The sequence below is a fragment of the Vigna unguiculata genome, chromosome 3 (genome assembly GCF_037176805.1).
Source record: "Vigna unguiculata cultivar grain cowpea cultivar isolate G323 ecotype 2 chromosome 3, ASM3717680v1, whole genome shotgun sequence".
NCBI classification, from domain to species: Eukaryota; Viridiplantae; Streptophyta; class Magnoliopsida; order Fabales; family Fabaceae; genus Vigna; species Vigna unguiculata.
This window is the reverse complement of record NC_140794.1, coordinates 63,656,194-63,680,274: the sequence shown is the minus strand read 5'-3', so window position 1 is coordinate 63,680,274 and position 24,081 is coordinate 63,656,194. Positions and strand designations below refer to the sequence as shown.

General features: G+C 30.2%; 2 protein-coding genes across 2 annotated transcripts; both read left to right on the top strand.

Moving 5' to 3' along the window:
* Nucleotides 1-147: 147 nt before the first annotated feature.
* On the top strand, nucleotides 148-5,840 carry LOC114175323 (xylose isomerase family protein). The gene is made up of 21 exons (XM_028060103.2): nucleotides 148-314; nucleotides 556-635; nucleotides 728-832; nucleotides 1,414-1,488; nucleotides 1,594-1,723; nucleotides 1,802-1,893; nucleotides 2,092-2,148; nucleotides 2,545-2,618; nucleotides 2,707-2,761; nucleotides 2,844-2,945; nucleotides 3,312-3,363; nucleotides 3,561-3,606; nucleotides 3,678-3,733; nucleotides 3,897-3,948; nucleotides 4,087-4,166; nucleotides 4,280-4,350; nucleotides 4,455-4,495; nucleotides 4,583-4,682; nucleotides 4,804-4,875; nucleotides 4,955-5,032; nucleotides 5,651-5,840. Exons 2-21 carry the CDS (start codon nucleotides 570-572, stop codon nucleotides 5,684-5,686), a joined length of 1,440 nt encoding a protein of 479 aa, XP_027915904.1. The 5' UTR covers nucleotides 148-314; nucleotides 556-569; the 3' UTR covers nucleotides 5,687-5,840.
* Nucleotides 5,841-7,456: 1,616 nt separating this feature from the next.
* Nucleotides 7,457-15,346, top strand: ARF3 (ADP-ribosylation factor 3). Its single transcript, XM_028064613.2, has 9 exons — nucleotides 7,457-7,659; nucleotides 7,786-7,967; nucleotides 8,068-8,106; nucleotides 8,476-8,538; nucleotides 9,339-9,357; nucleotides 10,920-11,031; nucleotides 13,631-13,678; nucleotides 13,982-14,112; nucleotides 14,765-15,346. The coding sequence occupies exons 2-9, from the start codon at nucleotides 7,865-7,867 to the stop codon at nucleotides 14,796-14,798; spliced, it is 549 nt and encodes a 182-aa protein (XP_027920414.1). The 5' UTR covers nucleotides 7,457-7,659; nucleotides 7,786-7,864; the 3' UTR covers nucleotides 14,799-15,346.
* Nucleotides 15,347-24,081: the final 8,735 nt, after the last annotated feature.

Here is a 24,081-nt window from a genome sequence, read left to right as displayed (position 1 = left end):
TAATTTTTGAATTTTTAATAAATTTAATTTAATTAATAAAATTTATGTTGGATTATTCACATAACAATTCTCTAGACAGTTTTAAATATTTTGGAGAATATATATTATATTATATACTATTCTGTTAAAATATAAAGTATTTTCAAATGGATCCGCATGCTTATCCAAACTGGAAAATAAACAACAATTCCAGAACTGCGGATATCTCTTACTTCTTTATATAAAACACTCTTCTCCTAGCTTCTCTATAAAATCAAAACACTCTTCTCCTCCCCTTCATTCTATTGAAATCGGTGAAGAACAAGTTTTGATCGGTAAGCTCATTCTTTCACACCTTCACCCTTTATTTCCTATTTTACATTATTATTGGTCCATGAGTTTTGTCTTTTGATCAAAGTTTGCAGCTTTTCCCTCTGTAATCTGAAGTTGTTGCTATCTGATCTCTGTTTATAGATCATCTATGACGTTATTATCTTTAGTAATTCTTATACAGCGATTGGGTGACGTTTCCTGATCTGCTGATCGATTCTCTCTATCTCTCTCTCTGTTGCGCAGGTATTGACGTCAAGATGAAAATGAAATTGGGGAGAACATTACTACTTTTTCTTTGTTTGAAAGTCTTCTGTTATGCAGCGGTACTTTTTCTGTTTTACTCCGTTTGTATATTATCATTTGGGATTCTGGATCATGATATGTGAATATGATTTATTTTGTATGTTGCAAGCAGGTTGCTACTCCTCCGACTTGTCCTGCTAGCAATGTGGATCAATGCGGCGATTCAGATGGATGGGAAGGGGAGTTTTTCCCTGGAATTCCAAAGATTAAATACGAGGTACACTTGTTTATTTCAATCTATCTATGTATGCCATACAAGATAACCATGACATATAATATTTTCTAAATTGAATGGAAAGTAAAGAGATCAATGAAATGAAATGAAAGGGTTTATTTGATTATTAACTTGTTTGGAACTATATGCAGAGTCTCCAAAGTATTATAAATTGAGCCACATCGGCAAGTATTGAAGAACTCTTCAAATTAGGCCTTCAATGCTAGTAATATATATATATCAATTCAAGGACTACATTGGTGGATATTCAGTACTTTAGGGACTACTTATACAATTTCAATAGTTTAACGACTATTTTTAAAAGAGGGGATGATTTTGGGTAACTAAATAATATGTTTATTGTATGCTCATACCCTTTGCAAAAAAGACTACTCTTTTGGAAAAAGAGGTTGACCTTTCTCAACTGAATTAGTTTTTATATTTTGTTTTGCAGCTATATCTTAGCGTGAAAATATTATCTGGGAATTCTTTATGGGGGCTGTTTCTTCTTTTATGTTCATGTGTATTCTAGAATTATATGTTGTGTGAATACTCATTAGTGCATGTTTGTATTTAATTTTCAGGGGCCTTCCAGTAAGAATCCACTTTCTTTTAAATGGTATAATCCAGAGGAGGAAATTCTTGGAAAGAAAATGAAGGTGGGTTTTCATCTATATTCCAAGAAGTTGCCATTTTTATTTATACCTTGTTGTCCACCGACATCAACAGGATTTTGACTTGAATTTGTTCTATAATAACTTCAGGATTGGTTCAGATTTAGTGTTGCATTTTGGCATACATTCCGTGGAACAGGTGGTGATCCATTTGGGGCACCTACTAAGTATTGGCCATGGGAGGATGGTACCAACTCATTAAACATGGCCAAAAGAAGAAGTATGTTAGTTCTTGCTCTCCAGATATGCTTTACATTCACTGATTTGTTTGTGACAATAAAATTCTCTTAATTAACAGTGAGAGCTAACTTTGAGTTCATAAGCAAGCTTGGTGTCGATTTTTGGTGCTTCCACGACAGGGATATTGCCCCTGATGGAAAAACTCTTGAGGTGAGTCAATGTTTCTCCACTTAATTAGAGATGATCAAAATGGAGATGCAGTGGCATATGCTTACTAATGTTTTATTTCTAGAATATTCAGACATGATCATAGTTAGTGGAATGTGCTTTTTTTATTAAAACCCTGTTGCTACATTTTATAAATCTGCTTTCTGAGCTGTTAGACCGCTATTGTTGTCTTTATCATAGGAATCTAATGCAAACTTGGATGAAGTGGTTGCCCTGGCTCAAGAGCTCCAGACCAAGGTATATTACTTTTCACCTACATTATTTGGAAGTAGGAAAAAACACTAGCAATTTGTACCAAAGCCCAAATGATTGCTGAATTCCTTGTATTTCCAGTTAGCCATTTCACATGATTGAATGGTGTACATTTCCAGTTAGTCATTTAACATGCACCCATACCCCGTTGTTTTTTCAAGTGTGCAATGCAATCAATATATTTAGAGTTGGTAAATAAGGAAGAAATGATACATGGAGTCTCTTTTTCTTTTCCCCTTTGTCTGTCTTGTTCACTAAGTACTTTTTTGTTATTTACATTCCTGTCATCCTTTTTATTCAGTACTCTGCTAGAGCAGTGTTTTACACACATGTTTTTATGTCTTGAGTTAAACAACCATACTACATGTAATGGTTTTGTAGGCTAAAAAGAGAGTATTATGGGGAACAGCTCAGTTGTTCATGCATCCTCGTTACATGCATGGAGCTGCTACTAGGTAACATATAATACAATTTCCTCCTGAATTGTCTTTATGGTCCTTATGCATGTTGGGTTCATTGCTGACTAAATGAACTGCTTTACAGCTCTGAATTAGGGGTCTATGCATATGCTGCTGCTCAAGTGAAGAAAGCCATGGAGGTAAGGTTTTGTGTGCGTGTAAGGTTCATTGTATCTGAAGAACCATTCTTCTTTTTCTGATTTAAACATATATATATTGCAGGTGACTCATTATTTGGGAGGAGAAAATTATGTTTTCTGGGGTGGCCGTGAGGGTTATCAATCTCTTTTGAACACAGATATGGAGCGAGAGCTTAATCATATGGTATGCGAATCATTCTTGCTTTGAATTAATAATTTTACATTACTGCCTTCTTTTATTTCTTGTATTACTGAACAATATATAAGGAGTCTCCTTGAAATTAATGAAACATAGTTCTATGTGCATGCTACAACTAACCACTTTTTAATGTGGATAAGAAAGAAATATATTCAAGCAAGGGCACATCATAAAGCCTTAAGGCAAAAATTGACCTTATGAGATGTATGTCTTGAATGAAGTAAATTTTTCTATCCTACATAGTGACAGACATGAATCGCAAGCTTATGACAATCCATTGCCTACTCCGAATCAAGCTTGTTTTTTTTGCCTCTTCCGACTTTCTTAATGCGGTTTATTACCTTATTACAGGCTAGGTTTTTTGAAGCTGCGGTAGCATACAAAAAGAAGATTGGATTCAATGGTAACGTTCTGTAGAATGCCTACTATTTATCATTTTATAGCACTAAATTGTGAAATATGGATGCTTACAAGGTTATATAAGTGTTTTAAAAAAATTTCTGTTTTGTGTCACTACACTAAAATTTGAATGAAAAATTTATTCTTTCACTTATAAAGGTTTTTTCCCTTTTGTAAGTCCTTTTCCTTGTGCCATTTCAGGGACATTGCTAATTGAGCCTAAGCCACAGGAACCTACGAAACACCAGTAAGAATCTTACCTGTTCAGTCAATACTTTTGCAGCACCTGTTACCCATACTAAACTTATGTTTCTACAGGTATGATTGGGATGCTGCAACCTCAGCAAATTTCTTGCGAAAATATGGACTTGAAGGTAAATTATATACCTGTCCTTTTCACCCAATGCCAAACTAACCAAGCAGGATGACTATCTTCATCATATATATACACACCTAAAATTTTGCTCTAATTTTCTTTGTTAAGAACAATGTTATTACAATTTACAAATTTCTGTGTCATTTCTTTTCCTTCTGCAGGGGAATTCAAACTCAACATAGAGTGCAACCATGCCACCCTCTCTGGCCACAGGTGAATTGAACATTGTATATTGTGTTTATTTACATGGGCTGTTCTTGATCTTACTTTCACTTTTAAATTTGACATTCATAAATCTTAACTGAAGCTGAACATGATGTTTGTACTTTCAATTTCTGCCGAAATATGTAGTTGTCATCATGAGCTCGAAACTGCAAGGATTAACGGATTGCTGGGTAATATTGATGCTAACACTGGCGATCCTCAAGTTGGTATGTGTGCATTTTTTCATTCAATAAATTTTGTAACTCTTAACATCAAAACAGGAACAATAACATGTCACATGAATGAATGTTGTAACGTGAAGCTGTTATCATTACTGCAGGCTGGGACACTGATCAGTTTCTGGTAGATATTCAAGAGGCAACCCTGATTATGCTCAGTGTGATCAGAAATGTAAGAAAATGTTTTTCAGTGAGTTTGCACCATGAAATGCTACATACCTAGAAATTCAATCTCATCCGACCAGTTTCTTTTTGTTTTGTTTTTGTCTTTTCCAGGGAGGACTTTCACCAGGTGGATTCAACTTCGATGCGAAATTGTCAGTCCTTCTCTATCTTAATGTACTTACATTCCTGTTTGTTGGTTTTATTTTTTTCTCTCATTTTCTTTACTGAACAATATGTAGGCGGAGAGAGAGCACTGATGTTGAAGACTTGTTCATAGCCCACATTGCTGGAATGGATACCCTGGCCCGTGGACTGAGAAATGCTGTCAAGCTAATTGAGGTAACACAGGACCAATTTACATCTATTTATGCCCTCATAATTCAAATGCGCAAATTCAATGAAAACCTTTAAATCTCTTTTGAGAATCAAACTGAACTTTTCTCATTATGCTGGCTCGAAGGATGGTTCTCTGTCTGAGCTTGTCCGTAAACGATACCAGAGTTTTGACACTGAAATTGGGGCTCAAATAGAGGTAAAATTCTTCCAACATTTTTATTTTCTCTTTTAATAGTGCCTTTTGATTAACTTTATCGAAATGGATGTTAACATAGGCTGGTAAAGCTGACTTTGAATATTTGGAGAAGAAAGTCAAGGAATGGGGAGAACCAAAGGTTGCTTCTGCGAAACAGGTAACTCCAAATATAGTTTTTCTGTTAAAAAGGGCAAGCATTAAATTTTTTGCTTGAGAGTAATTTTATTCCCCAATGTGTAATGAACAAATATAAATTTGATTATTCAGCTTGAAAAATAGAGCAAGACCCCAAATTTGTAGTAAACACCAGGATTCAAACACCTGAATTATCAGGAAAGACATCCCTGCAGCCAGTTGTAAACCCCAAATAACCTGAATTCCACTCTTCCTTTTGTTTGAGAAATAGACAATATTATCCTTTTGAGGATAATGCCACCTATACCACCATTTCAGCAATTAAGAGCTTTATATGAAACCATACCCTTCCTTATGCATGTTTTCCTTGAGCCTAACTAACTGAGATTAAGGAAATGCATTTGCTCCTCTGCTGTACACACACACACACACGATGAAATGGAACAATTCTCTTTCCAGATATGTTACTAGTTTTGGTTTTAAGAATGAAAATATTTCCTGTATATCCATGCTAATTGACTAATCAATTTGCTTTAGCACATGCTGTTTTATTCTATACTTGTTAACATATTAGTGCTCTCTCAGTATTTACGTGTCGACAAAATAGATTCTAATAAAGGTCTTTTGCCGTATGTTACAGGAGCTAGCCGAGATGATCTTCCAATCTGCTGTGTAGAAATCAGAATCTAGACTTTTACAACGACTATTTTCGTTTTATTATATTAGGAACAGTTCAACATGTTAAGTTTACGAATAAAAGGAATTTCAGAGTGACTAATGTTTTATTTATTATCTCCAACTATATACAAAGCGTACATATTTTTACTTTCTATTTTGTCTCACGTTTTTTCTTTATTTACTAATTTCTCTCTGTAAGTACATTCTTCAAATTATTCTTAGTTGTATTCCACAATCCACCCACTCGTATTACTTTTTACTTCTTACTAACAGAAACGGAGCGCTTCTTTCTCCCTACTTGTTCATTGATAGCGCATGACTATTAACATCACCAAGTTCTTGTAAGTCCGTCCATTTATAGAAAAATACATGAAACTCACAAATTTTAGATGAAATTTTGTGTCACTTTAAAGATGGTTCTTTCTAGATTTTCCGTTCTCTTTCAGTAATTTTTAGATAACGTCACACTTCTGTTGAAATAATAATTTGTTTTTTCAATTCATCTCATTATAATATTTAGATGATATTACATATTCGATTGATAACCACAATTTTCCCTTTAGTGATATTTGTTCTCATTGGAAATGATTTCAACTACTTTGTTTTTATGATTTAATAATTTTTGTATTAATTTATATTACTTTGTACAAACTTTACGAATTTTGTAATTTTTTTTAATTATCTTAATATCTTACTTGCATATTTACACCAGCCTCATTCTATATATTATTTTTTTGAATTATTCTTTCAAGTTAAACATGTTCAAATTTAGATTACGCAATCTTAAATACAACTTTTTAATTTATTGTCCCAAATCATTTTAAACATTATTTCAATATATTCAAAATTGTCATTTTTAAATTGGGTGTGTAATATTTATATTTTTGAATGCAAATATATCATTTAAATTCCAAAATATAAAAACACATTTTAGAATGGACATTCTAATTTTAATATATTAGTAAAAATACGTTTATAACTATTTTATGTTTTTATAATTATTAAAACAAAAACAGTAATTGGTACAACAGTTTTCATAAAAGATATTAAAATTCTGTCAGAGTAAATAGAAAGTTGTACAAAAATTATGTACACTAAAAATGTTAAGAAAAATTGCATCTCCTTTCTATATTAGTATAAATTAAAAATACATTCAAGAATGAAAGTTGTCAAGAGTATTTTTAGATTTTTTTTTTTAAATTAAAAAATTGCAGGAACATATTTGTGAGAGGTAGGAAAGAGACTACTTTGACACTGAGACCACTTTGACACTATTTCTTTATTTAACCCCTGATATGTTTTTACATGAGTCTTGGAAAAGTTTAATTAACTACCCTTCCTATTTTTGAATTAGAAAATGAAAAATATATTTTTAGATTTATACTCTATAATCAATAAATTTTAAATAATAAATTTTAAATAAAAAATCGACATCACTTTGAATAAAAAATTTTAAAAAATATATTTTAGGTTTTTTTCTTTACATAGTGGTTTGGTCTCTTATTTTTATGTAATGTAAGTTTATTCACAATTAGATTCCAAAAAATTTATTTAAAATTATATAATTCGAAATAAACTTTTAAATTATACTATTTATGATTTATAATCATGGGCATTTTAATTTTCTTTTCGAGATATATATAAAAAGAAAAAAGAGTGGGTTGTCAAAGAAATTGTCCCAAATATCAATTCTGGAAATGGAACAGAAAGGCCGAGGCCCAAATTTCATCGTGGCAGGCTAATTCTAATTCTAAATGCAGGAAATGACAGTTGAGTTGAAAACGGGTTGCTATAGGTGCGAGATCCCAAAACCGAAAGGTGGAGGGCGAGGGAATCGAAACCATCTACTATTTATCTTCATTTTCTTCGTCTTCGTTTCTTCTTTTCCCATTTTCTATTTTCCATTCCTTTCTCCCTCACTGAAATCTCGCCCAACCGAATCGATCCTTCTACTTTCTTCGCGTTTCCAATGTATCGTCCTCGTTTCCTTCCTTCCACCATGGACGCCATTTAGATTCACACTCACATGCACTTCTCCTCAGCTTCACCCTTTCTGCTTCGAGATCTGATCTCATTCTCATTCTTTTTTTTTTCCAGAAAGAAAAATTCATTCCGTTACTGATTGATGTGGTAGTTGCAATTGCACTGTGTGAGCGTCCCTCTGCCGAATCGGAAGATGGGATTAGTGTTTACAAAATTGTTTTCCTCTCTCTTCGGTAACAAGGAAGCTCGAATCCTCGTTCTCGGCCTCGACAATGCCGGGAAAACCACCATCCTTTGTATGCTTCTTACCTCTTCGCTTCTCCCTCACCCTCACTGTCCAATTTGAATCTGCTGTTTCTCGATTTGATTCGTTTGAATTGTTACCTTCCTTTTCAGATCGGCTTCAGATGGGCGAAGTTGTCTCCACCATTCCAAGTACGTACTCGATCTTGCTTTATATTGACCCAAATCTTAACGTCCGTCTTTTCTATCTGGTTTTATTTTTGTAATTTTTTATTGGTTTCGTTGCTGGCAATATTTCGATTTTGGAAATTATTGACTAATGAGCGGTAATGAGCGGTCTTGTTTAAATTTTAGGTTCCTTTTATATTTATATGAGCTCGCTCACATTTCTTATTTAATATAGTTGTTTGGTTATACTATATTAAAATGCTAAAAATGTAGACAAAATTTTGAATTCTGTTATTTTAGTTATTTTATCTCTATATGTATTGCTTGCTGCTGGTAAACGTTTCCACTGCTTTTATGGCATTGTATAGTGATTGATTATATTATTTGGTGCAGCTATTGGGTTTAATGTCGAAACTGTGCAGTATAACAACATCAAATTTCAAGTTTGGGATTTAGGTAACGACCTTTGTCATCTTGATTCATCAAGTTCTGTACATTTTGGTACTTGTTATGAATATGTTTTCTCCGTTTACCACTGCCTATGTTGAACTAAACAAAATCTAGGACCAGTATTAGAGTCATAGAGATGACCAGAGTATAGTTTTAGAATTTACAAACATGATCAATGAGCAAGGTTCAAATTTTTATACTCAATAAGTTTTAATTAAAAATGGTGTACTACTAATTCAACAAATAAGCACGAATATGTTTGAACATATATTAATTTAAAGTGTTTAAATGTTCATTTAGCCTTTCTAAATGCTATAAGTTTCGTTTGACCCATTGCTTTTAAAATGTCGGTGGTATCTAGTCTCTGTCTCCCCCTTCCACAGTCCCTGTGTAAGTTTTCTGTCTTTTTCTCCATGATATTCTTCTATGTCATGCTAAATACAAGCAAACATGCATAGCCGTGTTTTAGACTTGAACTTTGTTAGTTTCATTACTGAGTGAGTGCAATACATTACAAATTAGTTTGCATAATTATGCCCTCCTTTGGCCATAGATATTTTTATCTATAAGTTTTTTTGAATGTTGATACAGTCCAAGTGAAGATAAAAGAAAAACCTAGACTATAACCTTCTATACATATCTACTTTTTATGTGTTGTTGGTTAAAGATTACTCTTTGGCTTCCATGTTTACATTGTTGTTCATAAATTACAAGCAAGTGAATTTATTTCCTGAGACTTAATATGCAATGGCATAGGAGGGATTATGTTAAATGCTAATTCAAATGTGAAACTTTTGTTTATACAGGTGGGCAAACAAGTATCAGGTAAACACTCTGGCATCATTCTTACTTCGTTTGACTGAGTGTAGGTGTATGATCTTTTTTTGTTTCTGCTAATATTTACTTTTAGCTCCTAGTACATACCTGTGAATTTTGATATCCTATAATGTCACTAGTTTATAAATTTTACCACTCTAATTCCTACATGATATGAAGTTTCACCACTGTAGTTTTGCACTTTGGCTCAATTATAATCTGCCATTGAAATTTGAACTTTCTATTCTTTAAAGGGCTGTTTTGTAATCATATAGCCCATCTACATGTCTTTTCTGTCCATGTTATCTTAAAATGCTCTCTGTTTCAAGGAGTTTCTATACCCAATGACAACCTCATTTTTTCCCTATATTACTTGTCACATGATAGGATGAAAAAATGTATGTGTAGATACCATCATAATGGACAAAAACTACCTGCATATTGAAAACTAAAGGGGTCAAACCATAAAATGGGATAAGAAATATAACCTTGATTGACATGTGTAACTATTCAAGGTTACTACAGGTTTTAATTGGTTGTTGAGCACCTAACATAACCCTCCTCCTTTACTTAGGCTTAGGGCTTACTGACCATGAAACTGTAGGCAGAGTTACTTAGTAGTCATAGTTGACGGGAAAACAATGTAACTGTGACATTGCTGTGCTTTCAGAGTATGTTAAGCTGTCACACTAGAAGGCACATGATACCAAATGATTGTATCAGGTTTTTTAAATAGCGAGCTGTAGTGGCTAGCTACCCTCTGCTACAGGGAGGAATATATTTGTGGATTTCATCAAAAATTGAAATCTAATAGTGATGAATACTTAACATTCTAAAAAAGACTTGGATTTTGATGAATATTGATGGTTCCTATAGGAAACTTGTATTTGATTTTTGCGGGTATTAATTTGTATGTTTTGTTTGAAACATCTATGACTTTTTATTGTTAATTGTGAAAGTCATTGATTTTGAAGCACTTGTATAATTTTTGACAATTTATATGTATAAATTGGAACCTATATAAAAATTTGAAAGTAGTTGCTATCCCTCTAGAGTGTTTTAGGGTTTAGCAGCTCAGCGCTGCTATTTGGGATTTGAAACAATGGATTGTATGAGTTATTGATAAGACAACCATCGTGCAAAAGATAACATGAAATTGGGTAAGATGGTTTAGATGTGTAAATAAGGGTATTGGGGACACTGGTGTGGAGAGCGGTTATTGTTCTGTGTCTTGTGAAAAGTGGTTGAGACAAGCTAAGTGCATTGGAGGAAAAATATTAATTTAATCTCATTGACTAATGTTGTTGAGAATTTGGTATTTAGCTAAGTTTATTGGTTTTTGTGTCATCCATATGATTGATCTCATCGAGTAAGGCTATTAATAGGAGGAGCAGGATGAATAAAAAATGGGAAAGTTGGATCAGTAGCAGTTTGAAGTTGAAGGGGAAAATTATGAAAAAAAGAAACCATACCCAGACATGTTGCATTGCCTTTATATATACTATAGCTGAAATGTCAATTTATTTCTCCAACCTTTTGTTATTTGATTATTTTTAATTTTTTTTAAATAGGCCATATTGGAGGTGCTACTTTCCAAATACTCAGGCAATAATATATGTTGTTGATTCAAGTGACGTTGATAGGCTTGTGATTGCTAAGGAGGAATTCCATGCAATTCTGGAGGTATTTGTCATTCTTGATTTCTATCGTGTGTATATTTATATTGACACACTCACAACACACACATATCACGATCTTTGTATTAAGAAGAATTAGGATGAGAAAAGTGTGCATGTGAACATGGCACATACAACTTGTTCAGAATAAATCTAGGTTTGGAGTGTAAAAGTGTTTAATTATCCTTAGATAAATGTGATGAAAATAAAAACGGTGTATATTTTCATTAAATACATCAAGAGAATTCATTCAAATAGTATCCAGATATCAGAATTAATAGTAGAAAAAACAAAATTACATTGTGTCTCAAACTTTTTAAGAAAGGAAGACCTAACACTTTCCTAATTGACAAGATTTTCTATCTAAAGCTATCATCTTCAACTTAGGCAAACTAAGGTGGTCCAAATGAATATGCAAAAGTTTTTGGACTGAAATTGCAAAATAAGATACCAAGGAACTTGGTTTCAGTAAATAAAGACCCCCATCCTTCTCCAATCAGACCCTTACCACATTCCTGTATAGCAAAGGAATTTGTAATAAAGGTCACACAACAATTCAAAGAACGAGTCAATGACTTGGATATGAAATTGTAATGATAATGGGAATGTACAAAAAATAATTTAAATTTAGTGAAGGAGATAAAGAAACCTTGCCAATTCCTTGAGATGTTACTTTGGATCCATTAGCGACAGTATAAAATGGGGAATTTTTGGAGAGTAAATGGAGGAAAATGAAGAAATATTACCAAAAGACATGGTATGAGGTACCTGTGTCAAGAATCTATAGACTATGATCTTCCATAGATTGATTGATGCATGCAATTGACACATTTGTATAGTGATTGTATAGTGGGTAAATTAAGTTAATATTATAATGATTGTATGACCCAACTCCTTTGGTAAATGAAAAAAAAAAATGTATGGGTTGATAAATATTTGACCCTAAGAGAATAAGAAAGAAAGATGACAGTTTTCAGTGCGGTGGTAGTTTTCAGAGAGTGACCTTTTTCAATTCTTTTGAGTGCAGTGAGAGTTTCCAGAGTCACCTTTTTTTTTGGGTGCAGTAGCAGTTTTAGAGGGAGACACCATTTACTAATTGGGCTTTAAAATGTTTTAAACGAAATGGGCTAAAATTTTAGGTTAAAAATGGGTCCCAATTCCAACCCATTAAAAAGCCCTAGGGCTGTCTATCTTTACTCACGAACACACACAAAGCAGCGTCGAGGCCATGCCACTGCCAGGTACTTTGAGGCCGTGAGAGTAGCCACTGAGAGAGACTTTGTTGTCCCGAGGTCTGTTGGCTTCTTTTCCATCATTGCTGGGAGGTGCCACTACAACAGGCATTGTCGCAAGAGTCGTTGCAACAAGAGTTGCCACCTGAGTAACATCTCTCTGCCCATGGATGTTGCGACTCAAGCTACCATTCAGGGAAATTCAGAGATCGAATTGTGTGATACTAACATGATAAGGGAACAAAACGAGTCTTCAATCGGTTCGTATTGTATAGTACTGTTTGTATCCTGTATTGTACGATACTTACTATCATTAGAGATAATTGTAATTATAAGATACATAGAAGAGGCAAGGCACTTCCTAAAACCCTAACCTTAAAATTGGGTTCACATATATAAAAAATAATAAAAGAAAACATTACATTTCTACAATTACTTGTCATTTTGAATACTGATCTAAGAACTTGGTTCGCATACTTATAATATTCCTGTACTCATAAGTAATCGGTATTGTAGAAGAGTGGTGATACTAAATTGCATTTCTAAGCTTTATTAGTTTAGTGAACCTTCAACAATGGCTTAGGATGTAATAGAGTAATGTTTCATGTATTATATGGAATAGAAATTTATCCATAAGCTAAATAGGATATATTTTTTTATAGCTATAAGAACATCAAGTGATATATGGTATTGAATATTAAGCATTAAAGTGAACAAGAGCATAGCGTAATATTTTGCAAAGATGAGAATGTTGAGTTTGATTCATGGATAAATAAATGATCATACAAGAAAAGATAAGATCATCGTGAATGAATGTTTCGAGAAAGTAGGAGTTGAATCTATTGTGGATCAGAGGGTACAAACAAGCCTGAGAGACGGTTTGGATATATGAAAAAAAGACTAATGGAAGTTTCACTTCGACAGGATGATCAGATAGGATAGAACCATAATTAGAGGAACACCTAGACAAACTTAGAATAAAACCGATACAAATTATTTATATCTAAATGGCTTTTTTGTGAAGAATTGGGATTTAATATATCTGCGTAGAGAGCATCATTCCATGTAGCCGCTTACAGCTAGTTGGGAAAGAGTTTGTTGTTGTTCAAGGTTTAGTAACTATAATAGGGTTCTGAAGTGGTTTCCACCACTCAAAGTTCATACAATATACAGATTGATTCTCAATTTCATTCTAGTTATTCTATAATTGATTTTTTTTATTCGACATATCATTTTGAGTTTTAGATGTGTTGTACTCTCGTTAATTGATTCTGTTTTCTATTCTTCCGTAGCCCTGGTTATTGCCTGTGATTGTGATTTCAGGTTTTCATAAATAATACTTAATACTAAATTGTCTCTGAACCGTTGCTACAGGAGGAAGAACTAAAAGGTGCTGTTGTTCTCCTTTTTGCAAACAAACAGGTCAGAGTTTGATCCATATTTTTTTGGATTCTCGTATTTCCCTAGGGAAATAAGGAGATAATGAGTATGTAAAAAAGTTAGGAAGCTGATATTCTCAGTAGGAGGAAAATGGATAGCAACAAACTTTCCAACACATTCTTTATTGGCTGAAATTTATTGCAAACTACAATTTTGTGATGCAAAAGGATAGTTTTAAGTTGTGCCTAATTACTATTGCATGCCATATACCTTGTGTGGAAAACTGAAATTTTGAAAAATAAATGTATCAATTTGTTTTAAATTGTCTTTTTTCTCCGTACACAGGACCTTCCTGGTGCACTTGATGATGCTGCAGTGACGGAGGCTCTAGAGCTACACAAGATAAAAAATCGCCAATGGTCTATTTTCAAAACTTCTGCAATAAAAGGAGAAGGACTTTTTGAGGGCCTGGACTGGTAAGTCAAACTAAACTAAAGGTTGTTTCAAGGGAATTATGATTTGAAATGTCCATAGATATTAGGTACCTTTGCTATATAATTGCTTTTTAGTTTTCATTTCTTTTCTATATTTTTAGGATTTTTTTCTCTCCGTATATCCCCTTTCCTTTTACTCTCTTATTTTGTGACAAAAGGAAAAACTATAACAATTTGTATGGATCTCTTATCTCCATAGAATAAAGTGCAGATAATTGTTATTTTCTAATACATGACTGTCGAGTTACTTATGTCATTTTACCTGAATAGATATATTCTAATGAGCAAAATATGTAAGGCTGAAAGTACATATGTTTCCTGACAGAGAACCCTATATAATAATATAATATCACTGACCTGGCGTGAGGTTTTCATTTTTCGTCATTCCTGTAAATATGAAGCTACCAAGGTTTAGAAAATATGAATGGTAACTTTGCTTATATTGGTTTTTCGAAAATCTGAATTTGTATCATTTCCTTATGTGGTTCTTATCTGCAGATGTCAAATATTGTACACAATGTTAACATAATATCTTCTTTTAAATATTACGCTGCCTCTAACTATAATACATCATACCTTCTTTACAAATCGTAGTTATAATTTTGGGCAATATTAATGTGAGCTTGTTATATAGGTTGAGCAACACACTCAAATCTGGGGGTGGCTAAAGTTGTCCAGCTTCAGTGAAATGATTGAATTCAGAAGAAAGGTTGACAGGCGTATTTTTGGTATCTCTTTCACTGTGAATCATGTTATAATAATAGATTAAAGCTCGCACACATGCGTTTGATTCCGTTTTCTATTTACAGTTAAAGGTGTGAATGATGGTCATCGGTTGTATTTTCGATGTTTTTTTTTTTTTTTTCATTTTATTTTTAAGCCAGTGTCTTGGTTCCCGTAATAGCAGTAGCTGAATGGTTTCTAAGGAAAATTTTCTCGTCTAATGTTGTGTAATCGAGCTACATGGGTTTACACTTAATGTGGTTGACGTAAAGATGATTCCATGAGGTAGTTTTGTCAATGATACCGGCTGATGATGACAAACCTTCAAAGCTCTCTGGTGGCGATGAGGACCGAAAAGCTATTGTTGACAAGGTGAATCATGGTAGCAAATTTTTACTTAGTGTAAAATGTTTTAGGATGATATGACAATTTTCTTTGGATTTTGGATTTAATATTCCTGTTATCTAAAAGTAACCTTTGGTTCGAACTATAAGTCGGATTGGATACCTAATTTGGGGCAAAAGTTTCTTAATGCCTGTTTTTATATTTCTCACAGGATTAAATGGTAATTTTGTTTGAGGAAGAGTTTTAACTCGCACAAAAAGTTGGACTTTGAAGAAAAGAAACACTATATACTAGGTGAATAAAATTTAATATTTTTTCATGAAAAAAAATCATCGCCATCGAATGCCCAAGACGAATGATGAAGAATCTCCTATCGTATGTGAACGAAGTGCTTAACTCCCCCTTTTCTTTTGGCCCATAAAACCTTCACCTTCGAGCACTCTATATGGTAACCTTATAATACTATTGAAAGTATTAAAGCACACCAATTCTTTTTATCATGAGTAATAATTTAAAATATTCAATTTTATCGTCACTGATTCTATGTTGACGTGTACTACATTTTTACTTTCTTATTAATAATTGGACATGTGTTTATTGTAGATATCTATCTTTTAATTATTTTGAAAATATTAATTTTAGTTATATAGTTTTTGAAAATATAATAATTATTAATACATTTGTTGCATGTGTACATTCCAATTTTTGTTCCTTAAGGTCTACACTTTTAAGAATAAGAGGTATAATGACAGAGATAAAAACATTGTACTATTTTTCATTATGATGGACAAAATTTATAACAATAAAAAAGTATACAACTATTGATTACTATCAACTTAATAGGACTATATTTATTATTATTATTATTAATTATTTGTAAGATTATCTAATAAATTTAAAAAATAATTTATAACGTTATTTTATTAAGAGTTCAAGATGTTTTTCTTATTAAAATATTATAAGAAATTGTATTTTGCCTTTAAATTAAATTATTATACTTTATGACAGTAAATGTAAAACATCATTCTTGACCTAGAGGATACATGGAATAAGATGACAAATGGAGTTTCATAATAAACTAAAATATAATTTTTTGTTGAGAAAATGTTTTACGTAATTTTCATAAAAATACAGATACGACATACTTCTATAATGTAATTTAAAGATTAGACACATTTTTTCTTTAGAGACTTAATTTTATTATTAATTATAAGTCATAAAAATATAATAAATTGTTTTAATTTTAATCAATATTCATGAAATCATTATTTTTAACTATTCTACTTCTTTAAATATATTCTAAAGCAACTAATTTAAAAAATATGCAACGTTGAAAATAATATCAATATAACATTTAATACTAAATATTTATAACATTTTACATTTTTTTTTACATTTTTACATTTTACATTTTGAATAGGATGAAATAATGGTCAGTATTTTATCAATTATAAGTTGAATAAAAATATAATGAATTGTTTTAATTTTAACCACTGTTTATGAAATCATTAGTTTTAACTATTCTTCTTTTTCTTAAAATATTTTAATGCAACTAATTAAAAAATTATACAAAGTTAATTATAAATATTAATATAACGTTTAATATTATCATTGAATTTATATATTTACAACAATTTAAATTTTGAATAGATGGAAATATTATATAATATATTATATTAATTTATAAATCGAATCCAAATATAATGAGTTGTTTTAATTTTAAGTCATAATTATGAAATCATTATTTTTAACCATTCTTCTTCTTTAAATATATTTTAAATTAGAAAAAAGTGATAATTAATATTAATATAATAATTAATATTATCATTGAATTTATATATTCACAACATTTTAAAATTTCAATAAAATGGTATAGTAAATATTAAATATATTTTGGTTTGAAACCTAATTATTATAACAAAACTTAATAGTGAGTTATTATCATTATAGTTGTTAATAAAACAGACAAAAAAATTATTAAATAATAATCAATTATTTAGAAAAAAAAATAGTTATTATATTGATTAAGTTTAATATTATTTTATAAATTAAAATTTATTGGTATTTAAAATAATATTTATTATGCATAAAAGTTATAATTAGTCTATGAATTAGAGTTTAAATTTTAATTTTTCAAATTTTCTTTCTCATTAAAAGTAGATTAATATAACAAAGATTATTATTGATCTGATTTTACTTTAGAATAAGTTATCCTTCTCATTTTAGCTCTTTCAAGTTATCTTTTTTTTTTTTTTTTTATTATGGATGGTATCAGGTAGGATGGATCTTAGTTATCCTCCAGGAGTATGGCTCCTCGAAATTTTTTAAATTTTGTGTACTATATAATATTTATAGAAATTAAATTAGATAGGTTTCTTTATATAAAGTATAATATTTAATTTTAATAAGTAATAAGACATAAAATTAAATATAAAAAGTATAAAAAAGTTATTCAGATATTTTTTATGTTATCTTTTATTGTCTTTTAAGTTTCTCATATATTGTATTCATCTTCTATTCTTGCATGTCTTTTTTTATTTTTGAAAAAAAAAAAAAGTTAGACACAAATTCATTCTTTCTACTTTCATTTCTCATTTCTGATCTATTCTCTTCTGTTTTGTAAGATAAAAAAGATAACTCTTTCTTGTGTCTTAATAGTTAAATATCTTTAATGATTTTTTTTTCATCTCATGAGTTTTTTGTATATTTTTTTTTTATGGATATAGAATAAGAAGTTATGTACTATATGTTTTTTCATAAACATTTTTTAATTGTAACTTGATTATCATACATTTTTCTTTTAGTAATTACATTTCTCAATTTTTTTATTAGATTTTAATAAATTATATTTTAGTCTTAAAACTTTTAAATATATATATATATATATATATATATATATATATATATATATATATATATATATATATATATTGATGAAGAATAAAATAATAGAATCATTTTTTTTGAAGTGATAAAAGAGAAGATACCCATGGAGATGAAAAACAAGACAAATTTACTTCTTCACATATTTTCAATAATGATATCAAGCATCCAATTGTTGAATTAGAGAAACCTTTTTTTAAGATTTTTAAGACTCAAAGAATTAGGCAGGGGAGTTTCATTTTAATTCTTTGGAAATTCCAGAAAAAGTATCAAATAATATCCAATGAGTGAAAGAGATGAAATTAGAAAAACTTATTTAAAATAGATTTCATAGCAAATACAACTTCAAAGTTATCATTTTTCTAAGGAGAAACATACAAGGAGATTTCAATACTAAATTATATATAATTTTGTTATATTAGAGTGACAATATATATATATAAATTTTTTGAGTATAATCAATAATAACAAGTAGTCACTACAAGATAATCATTCAATAACAACCAATTTGAGATACAAAAAGTTATTAGTCACTATATTAACTAATTTAGATACCAATTCATGAACTAAAAATTATTAGTATCTAAAATACTCTCTATTATAAATAAAAAATGGCTAGATATGTTTTAGTCCCTAAACTTGGACGCGAAATTGAAATTCGTCTTTGCATCAAATTTTGATACATCTTGGTGGTCTTCAAACTTCAAATATGAAAGAATGTAGTTTTTTTTAACTCAACGATATCAATTTTTTTTTACATGTTAAAAGGTTTTCAAAGTTGACATTTGAGTTGGAAAGTGTCAAAAGGTGTAATAAACTTATATGTCAACCTAAAGTGTCGTTTAAAATGTCAAAAAAGTTTCACGCAATTAGGTTCGAAGGTCTATGTCCATTTATTTTTAAAGAGTTTGATATATATATATATATATATATATATATATATATATATATATATATATATATATATATATATATATATATATATATTCATTTTTAAAATTTGAAGATCAAGTTGTATCAAGGTTTGGGACAGTGACAAATTCTAATTTTACATTCAAGTTTAGGAACAAAAATATATTTAACCCAATAAATAATAATAGTTAGTTTGTAAATTTGGTTCTAAATTACAACATTGACAACTAATGTTAGAGACTAATTTAGAATTAATTATATTAAGTAACTGAAATTGGGTAGCTAATATTACTCTAATTTACAAATCAATTATAATATTTTATTAATATTAGAAATTATTTTAGATACTAATAATTTTTAATTTGTAAAATAGTCTCTAATTTAGTCAATATAATGACAAATTATTTTTTGTTTCTAAATTTAGTTGCTATTAAATAATTTTCTTGCGGTGAGAATTCAGTAAATATTAACATTTGGTTGGAAATGAAATATGTAAATACGATCATAATATTGCATAAGAGTTTAGAAACTAGCTACTTTTAGTTTGTGATGTGGTTATGTTTCGATTGAATTTAAGATAATCAGTTTGGAGGAAAGACGTGAATTTATAAATTTTTTGAGGTTTTACATTAGAAGTTGATTGAGTTTTGAAATTGACAAAACTTGAAATAAGTTAGTTTGTTGGTTTTATTTTGGTATTGAACTTATATATTGAGTAACCATTTGGAGTTAGAGATAGCTTTGTTGAGATTGCAATATTATATTGATGTTGTAAATGGTAAAATGTGTATATAGTGGTGTTTTTTATTTTCTTGAGGGAAATGTTTTAAAAAAAATTATTGATTATTGTAGAATTTTATTTTACAATTCTACATACTTTGGTTTTTGATTTATTTTTTTTCAAGTGAGAAATTTTCATTTAAACAAAAATAAGATAGAAACATAAGACTTGTTATATGGAGTTTCCTTACGTGGGAAAAAAAATCCCTCAATAGAGGTAGAGAACACAATCTTTTCTTTGATGTTTTATTGTTTAAGCTAGAAATCCTAACAAAAGCCAATCTTCCTTTTTGTTGTTGGATTTCATTTAAGTGAGATGGTATGGCTCAAATAAATTTTATAGAATGAAATTGATATGATTTTCAGATGATAAATGTTAATTATATTTATATATAATAAACAAGAATATTTAAATATGTTATTGATTAATGATGTGAGATATGTTGTGTCTTCTTAATGATAAGTCGTGTTATATTTTATGTGTCAACTAGTACAAGGGATTTGTGTTTATAAAATTCTTAAGTACTTTATGATATTATTCTATTATGTATATCATCTTCAAAGTAATATGAAAATATATTTATAATGTTATGTACATAGAGAAATGTATAATTGTAATGCATGTGATATGTAATTATATGATATACATAATGATGTATATGTTGTATGTAGATATCTAATGTGATAATATAGTATTTGTTGGTGTGTTGTCAGTTTGTGAGTATGCAATGAGGATAATTGGGATTGTATTTTGTAATGTTAAATATAAAACATGCTACAAAAAGAAATATGTTAGTGACGATGTACTCACATGAATAAGACATAAAGTGGTGAGAAAATGAAGAGAGTTATTGTATAACAGCTTATCATGAAAGGTGTAAGTGATCACATTAACATAAAAACTTTAGGTCACTTTGATTGTAGTGACGATTGAGTCAAGTGGTTAGTCTCTGGTGAAATATCTTAAAAAATACGTAGAACGTAATGAATTTGTTTTTGAATAATTGAGATGTAATTGAAAATTCTAATATTTTGAATGAGTGATTTATTGTGTTTGTTATATAATGTAAGAATGTGTGTACAATATTAGTACTGTGAGATATGAGATATGAGATGTGAATGATGAAATTTTGATGTGAATATAAAATTGTGTTGTGAGATTGATGTTATTTAAATTATATCATTTTAGTGTGAAGTTATGATTATATTTGACATGAAAGCAACTAACTCTACTAGTAGCAACAACAAAAAATATGTATCTAAGCTAGGAGGATTATTAATTATCCTACTAGTCTTTTGGTTTGGTATATAAACATTGTATATACTTTTTAAAAACACATGTTTCCAAGATTTAGGACTCTGTATAACAAGTTATGTAGATTGTAACATCCCATTTAATGGATAAATTTTAATAAACAAAACATTACATAATCATAATATATGAAATAGAGCATCGACATAAAGTATATAAGAATCAACCTTTTACAACTATTCAAAATATATCAAGATAGAAGTACCATAGGCATAGAAAAATGCCATAAGCATGTTTCATAAAGCAAAACAATTTCGCAAAAGATTACTCACAAAGCAAGGAATTACAGGGGAAAAGCAGTTCCAAAAGGTGTTTGAAATAGGTATAACAATTATGCCTAAATTAAACAACAACATCTCTGTCATCTGCACGATCACCAGAAGTTTTCACATTTGCTCACACTAACATTGGTGATCATCGCAAAAAGGAAGAAGCCAAACAAGAAATAGACACAGAGAAATGATAAGCTAGTGAAAAATAATTTTAACATATAACTAAGCAAGCATATTATAAACAGGCAAATCAGTAATCACACAAAACATGTGATAACAAACAATGAACAACCCTCTAACTCAATTATCAATTATCTGATACATGTAGTGAAATCGGATTCACTAGATGTTTGCACTTATGTTGGCCTCTACTACTCTGCAGAGTCATTGCCTATCACGCACAAGGTTAGTTCACGATCATCTAAGGTCATTATCCTGCAAAAGACTAGGACCTCTTGCTTCTCTCACCACATGAACTGGTCTACTCTATGTGAGTCTGACCGATTCATTAGAGTGTCAAGATGCAACCTTACTTGAATCCTTAAGTCACCACACACACTACTTTATCATCAAAAGGGATTTCCCCATGAAATTTCCACACATAATTCACATATTATCTCATGACATTATCATCTCATTCCCAACATATGAAATATAGTTCCAAATACCACACAATACATGCACAACATCATTTATCATACCTAAAGTAGCCAATCATAGAAGAGAGCAAGTAATAGCACATATCCATGCACCATTCTCGCTCAAGCTAGAAGCCTTCGCTTGAGCGATAGAAGTTCTCTCGCTTAAGCTAGGCATTCTGGCCTGAGCGAGAGCTCGAACAGTGGCACTGTGAGTTTTTTGCAAGTTCACGCTTAAGCGGGACCTTCTCGCCTGAGCGAGATTGCTCCTCGCTCAAAACTAAAGCTCCTCGCCTGAGCAACAACTCGAGCAGAGGCATAAGTGAGTTTCTGCTACTCTCGCTTAGGTGAGAACTGCTAACTTGGGTGAGAATAGCAGGTTTCTCACCTGCTCACACATGCAGATCTAGAAACTCAAGCACAACACCACCCAACATATTTTCAATCAACACAAACGTCAAACAAGCATTTAAAAATATGATTCAACAACCAGCAGACATGCAATACTCTTAAAAGCTTTATACTCTAGCTTCCCTTACCTCGAAACCAAAAGTAAAACTATAAGAGGAGAAAATCCTTAATGGAAAAGCACCTAAACTTGGAACAACTTAAGGAGCTGAAAACAGAGACAAAGGTGCCTGAAATGAGGCTCTAAGGAAGGTCCTAAACCTGAACTAACACAACCAAACTGAAAAAGAAGAAAAAACACTAAATTTTGGTGTTCAACTTACATGGAGGGAACGTTCGGTTTCTGTTCCAAGGAGAGCAAAAGTGAAAGAACTGTTATGGTGAATGAGAAGACTTAGTGAGAAGTGCAATGCAAAAAACTGAAGAGATTTCTTATAGGAAACAAGTGGAATGACTTTGGCCCTTTTTAATCAACTGGACCCAAAGATTTTTAAAACGAAAGTGGGCTTCCCATAGATCATCTATTTTTCAACTAGTTTAGTTAGGTGTATTTGAGACATTAAGTATATCTATAAAATAGAATCAGTTAGTAAATAAAATGTTAGTATTTAATAACAAAATATGATTATTTGTCAAAATTATATTAAAGTAACATTAATGTCATTAATTTAAATTAATATATCCTACTACAATTACAAAATTAAAAGTTAAATCAACGCGAAAAGAAAAATTCAAGTCTATTTTCCGATATAAATAGATTGATGGAGTAAAGAAAATAACTAAACTCAAGTTTGAAAACTGAGAAACCCATGGTAAGATTTGTCTTTTTAGTTTAAAGAATAGAGATAACATAAATGGAGAATGAATGTTTTTCTTTCCTTTTATGAACTTATTTGGAGTTAGTTTTTGAAAAATAGATTTATAATATTTTATATTTTATTTGTTATAGAACTTCGTATTTTTAAAATTCTAAATTATCAATTATTTTCTTTAAAATTCTAGATTTGGTTGTTTATCTTTTTTAACAATCAGACTTTTGAGTATAAATTAAGTTAGGTGAATCATAGTATTGATCGGATTTTATCACATGTGATTTTCTATATTCCTTAGCATATTTGAGTTTTGAATTGTGTCTTCCTAAATCAATTGAAGAATAATATTTTTATTCTAGATTAAGCTAGCAGTTAGGTTTTTAGTATACAGATTTTTATAATGAAACTTTTGGATGATTAATTTTATTATGGGAGCTAGCAATTTCTAATCTTGAATTTTCTTAGCCATAAAATAATTAAAGTTATCATTTGAAATTACGAGGTAAACTATTATTATTAGTTTTTTTCTTCTGAGATTAATCTTAGTTTCAAAGCTTTACCACTTCTTCACTACGTTCCGGATATTTGATTCTGCTGCGGTCTCTTGAATTTAAGGAAGTGTTCGGTTACGACAGACTATAATAATTACAATAAATTTAAAAATATTTCACCTATATTTTTAATTTATAGAATTTATTTTTGATAGATCTTCATAGCAAAAAAATACGTGAATTATAATATTTTGACAAATTTTTTTAATAAAAGTTGATAAATTTTATTTTTTAACATATATTAATTTTTATTTTCTTTTTTCAAGTTACATCAAACATTTTTTTTATCTATTTATCACAAGTACATTATTAAAA

What these genes read in the sequence shown, in the direction of transcription:
- ARF3 (XM_028064613.2), top strand. Translation starts at nt 7,865, where the DNA reads ATGGGATTAGTGTTTACAAAATTGTTTTCCTCTCTCTTCGGTAACAAG. An exon ending in CGGGAAAACCACCATCCTTT is followed by an intron (nt 7,968 to 8,067) that starts GTATGCTTCTTA and finishes CTTCCTTTTCAG; the next exon opens with ATCGGCTTCAGATGGGCGAA. An exon ending in CTTTTTGAGGGCCTGGACTG is followed by an intron (nt 14,113 to 14,764) that starts GTAAGTCAAACT and finishes CTTGTTATATAG; the next exon opens with GTTGAGCAACACACTCAAAT.
- LOC114175323 (XM_028060103.2), top strand. Translation starts at nt 570, where the DNA reads ATGAAAATGAAATTGGGGAGAACATTACTACTTTTTCTTTGTTTGAAA. An exon ending in AAAGAAGATTGGATTCAATG is followed by an intron (nt 3,364 to 3,560) that starts GTAACGTTCTGT and finishes GTGCCATTTCAG; the next exon opens with GGACATTGCTAATTGAGCCT. An exon ending in CACTGGCGATCCTCAAGTTG is followed by an intron (nt 4,167 to 4,279) that starts GTATGTGTGCAT and finishes TCATTACTGCAG; the next exon opens with GCTGGGACACTGATCAGTTT.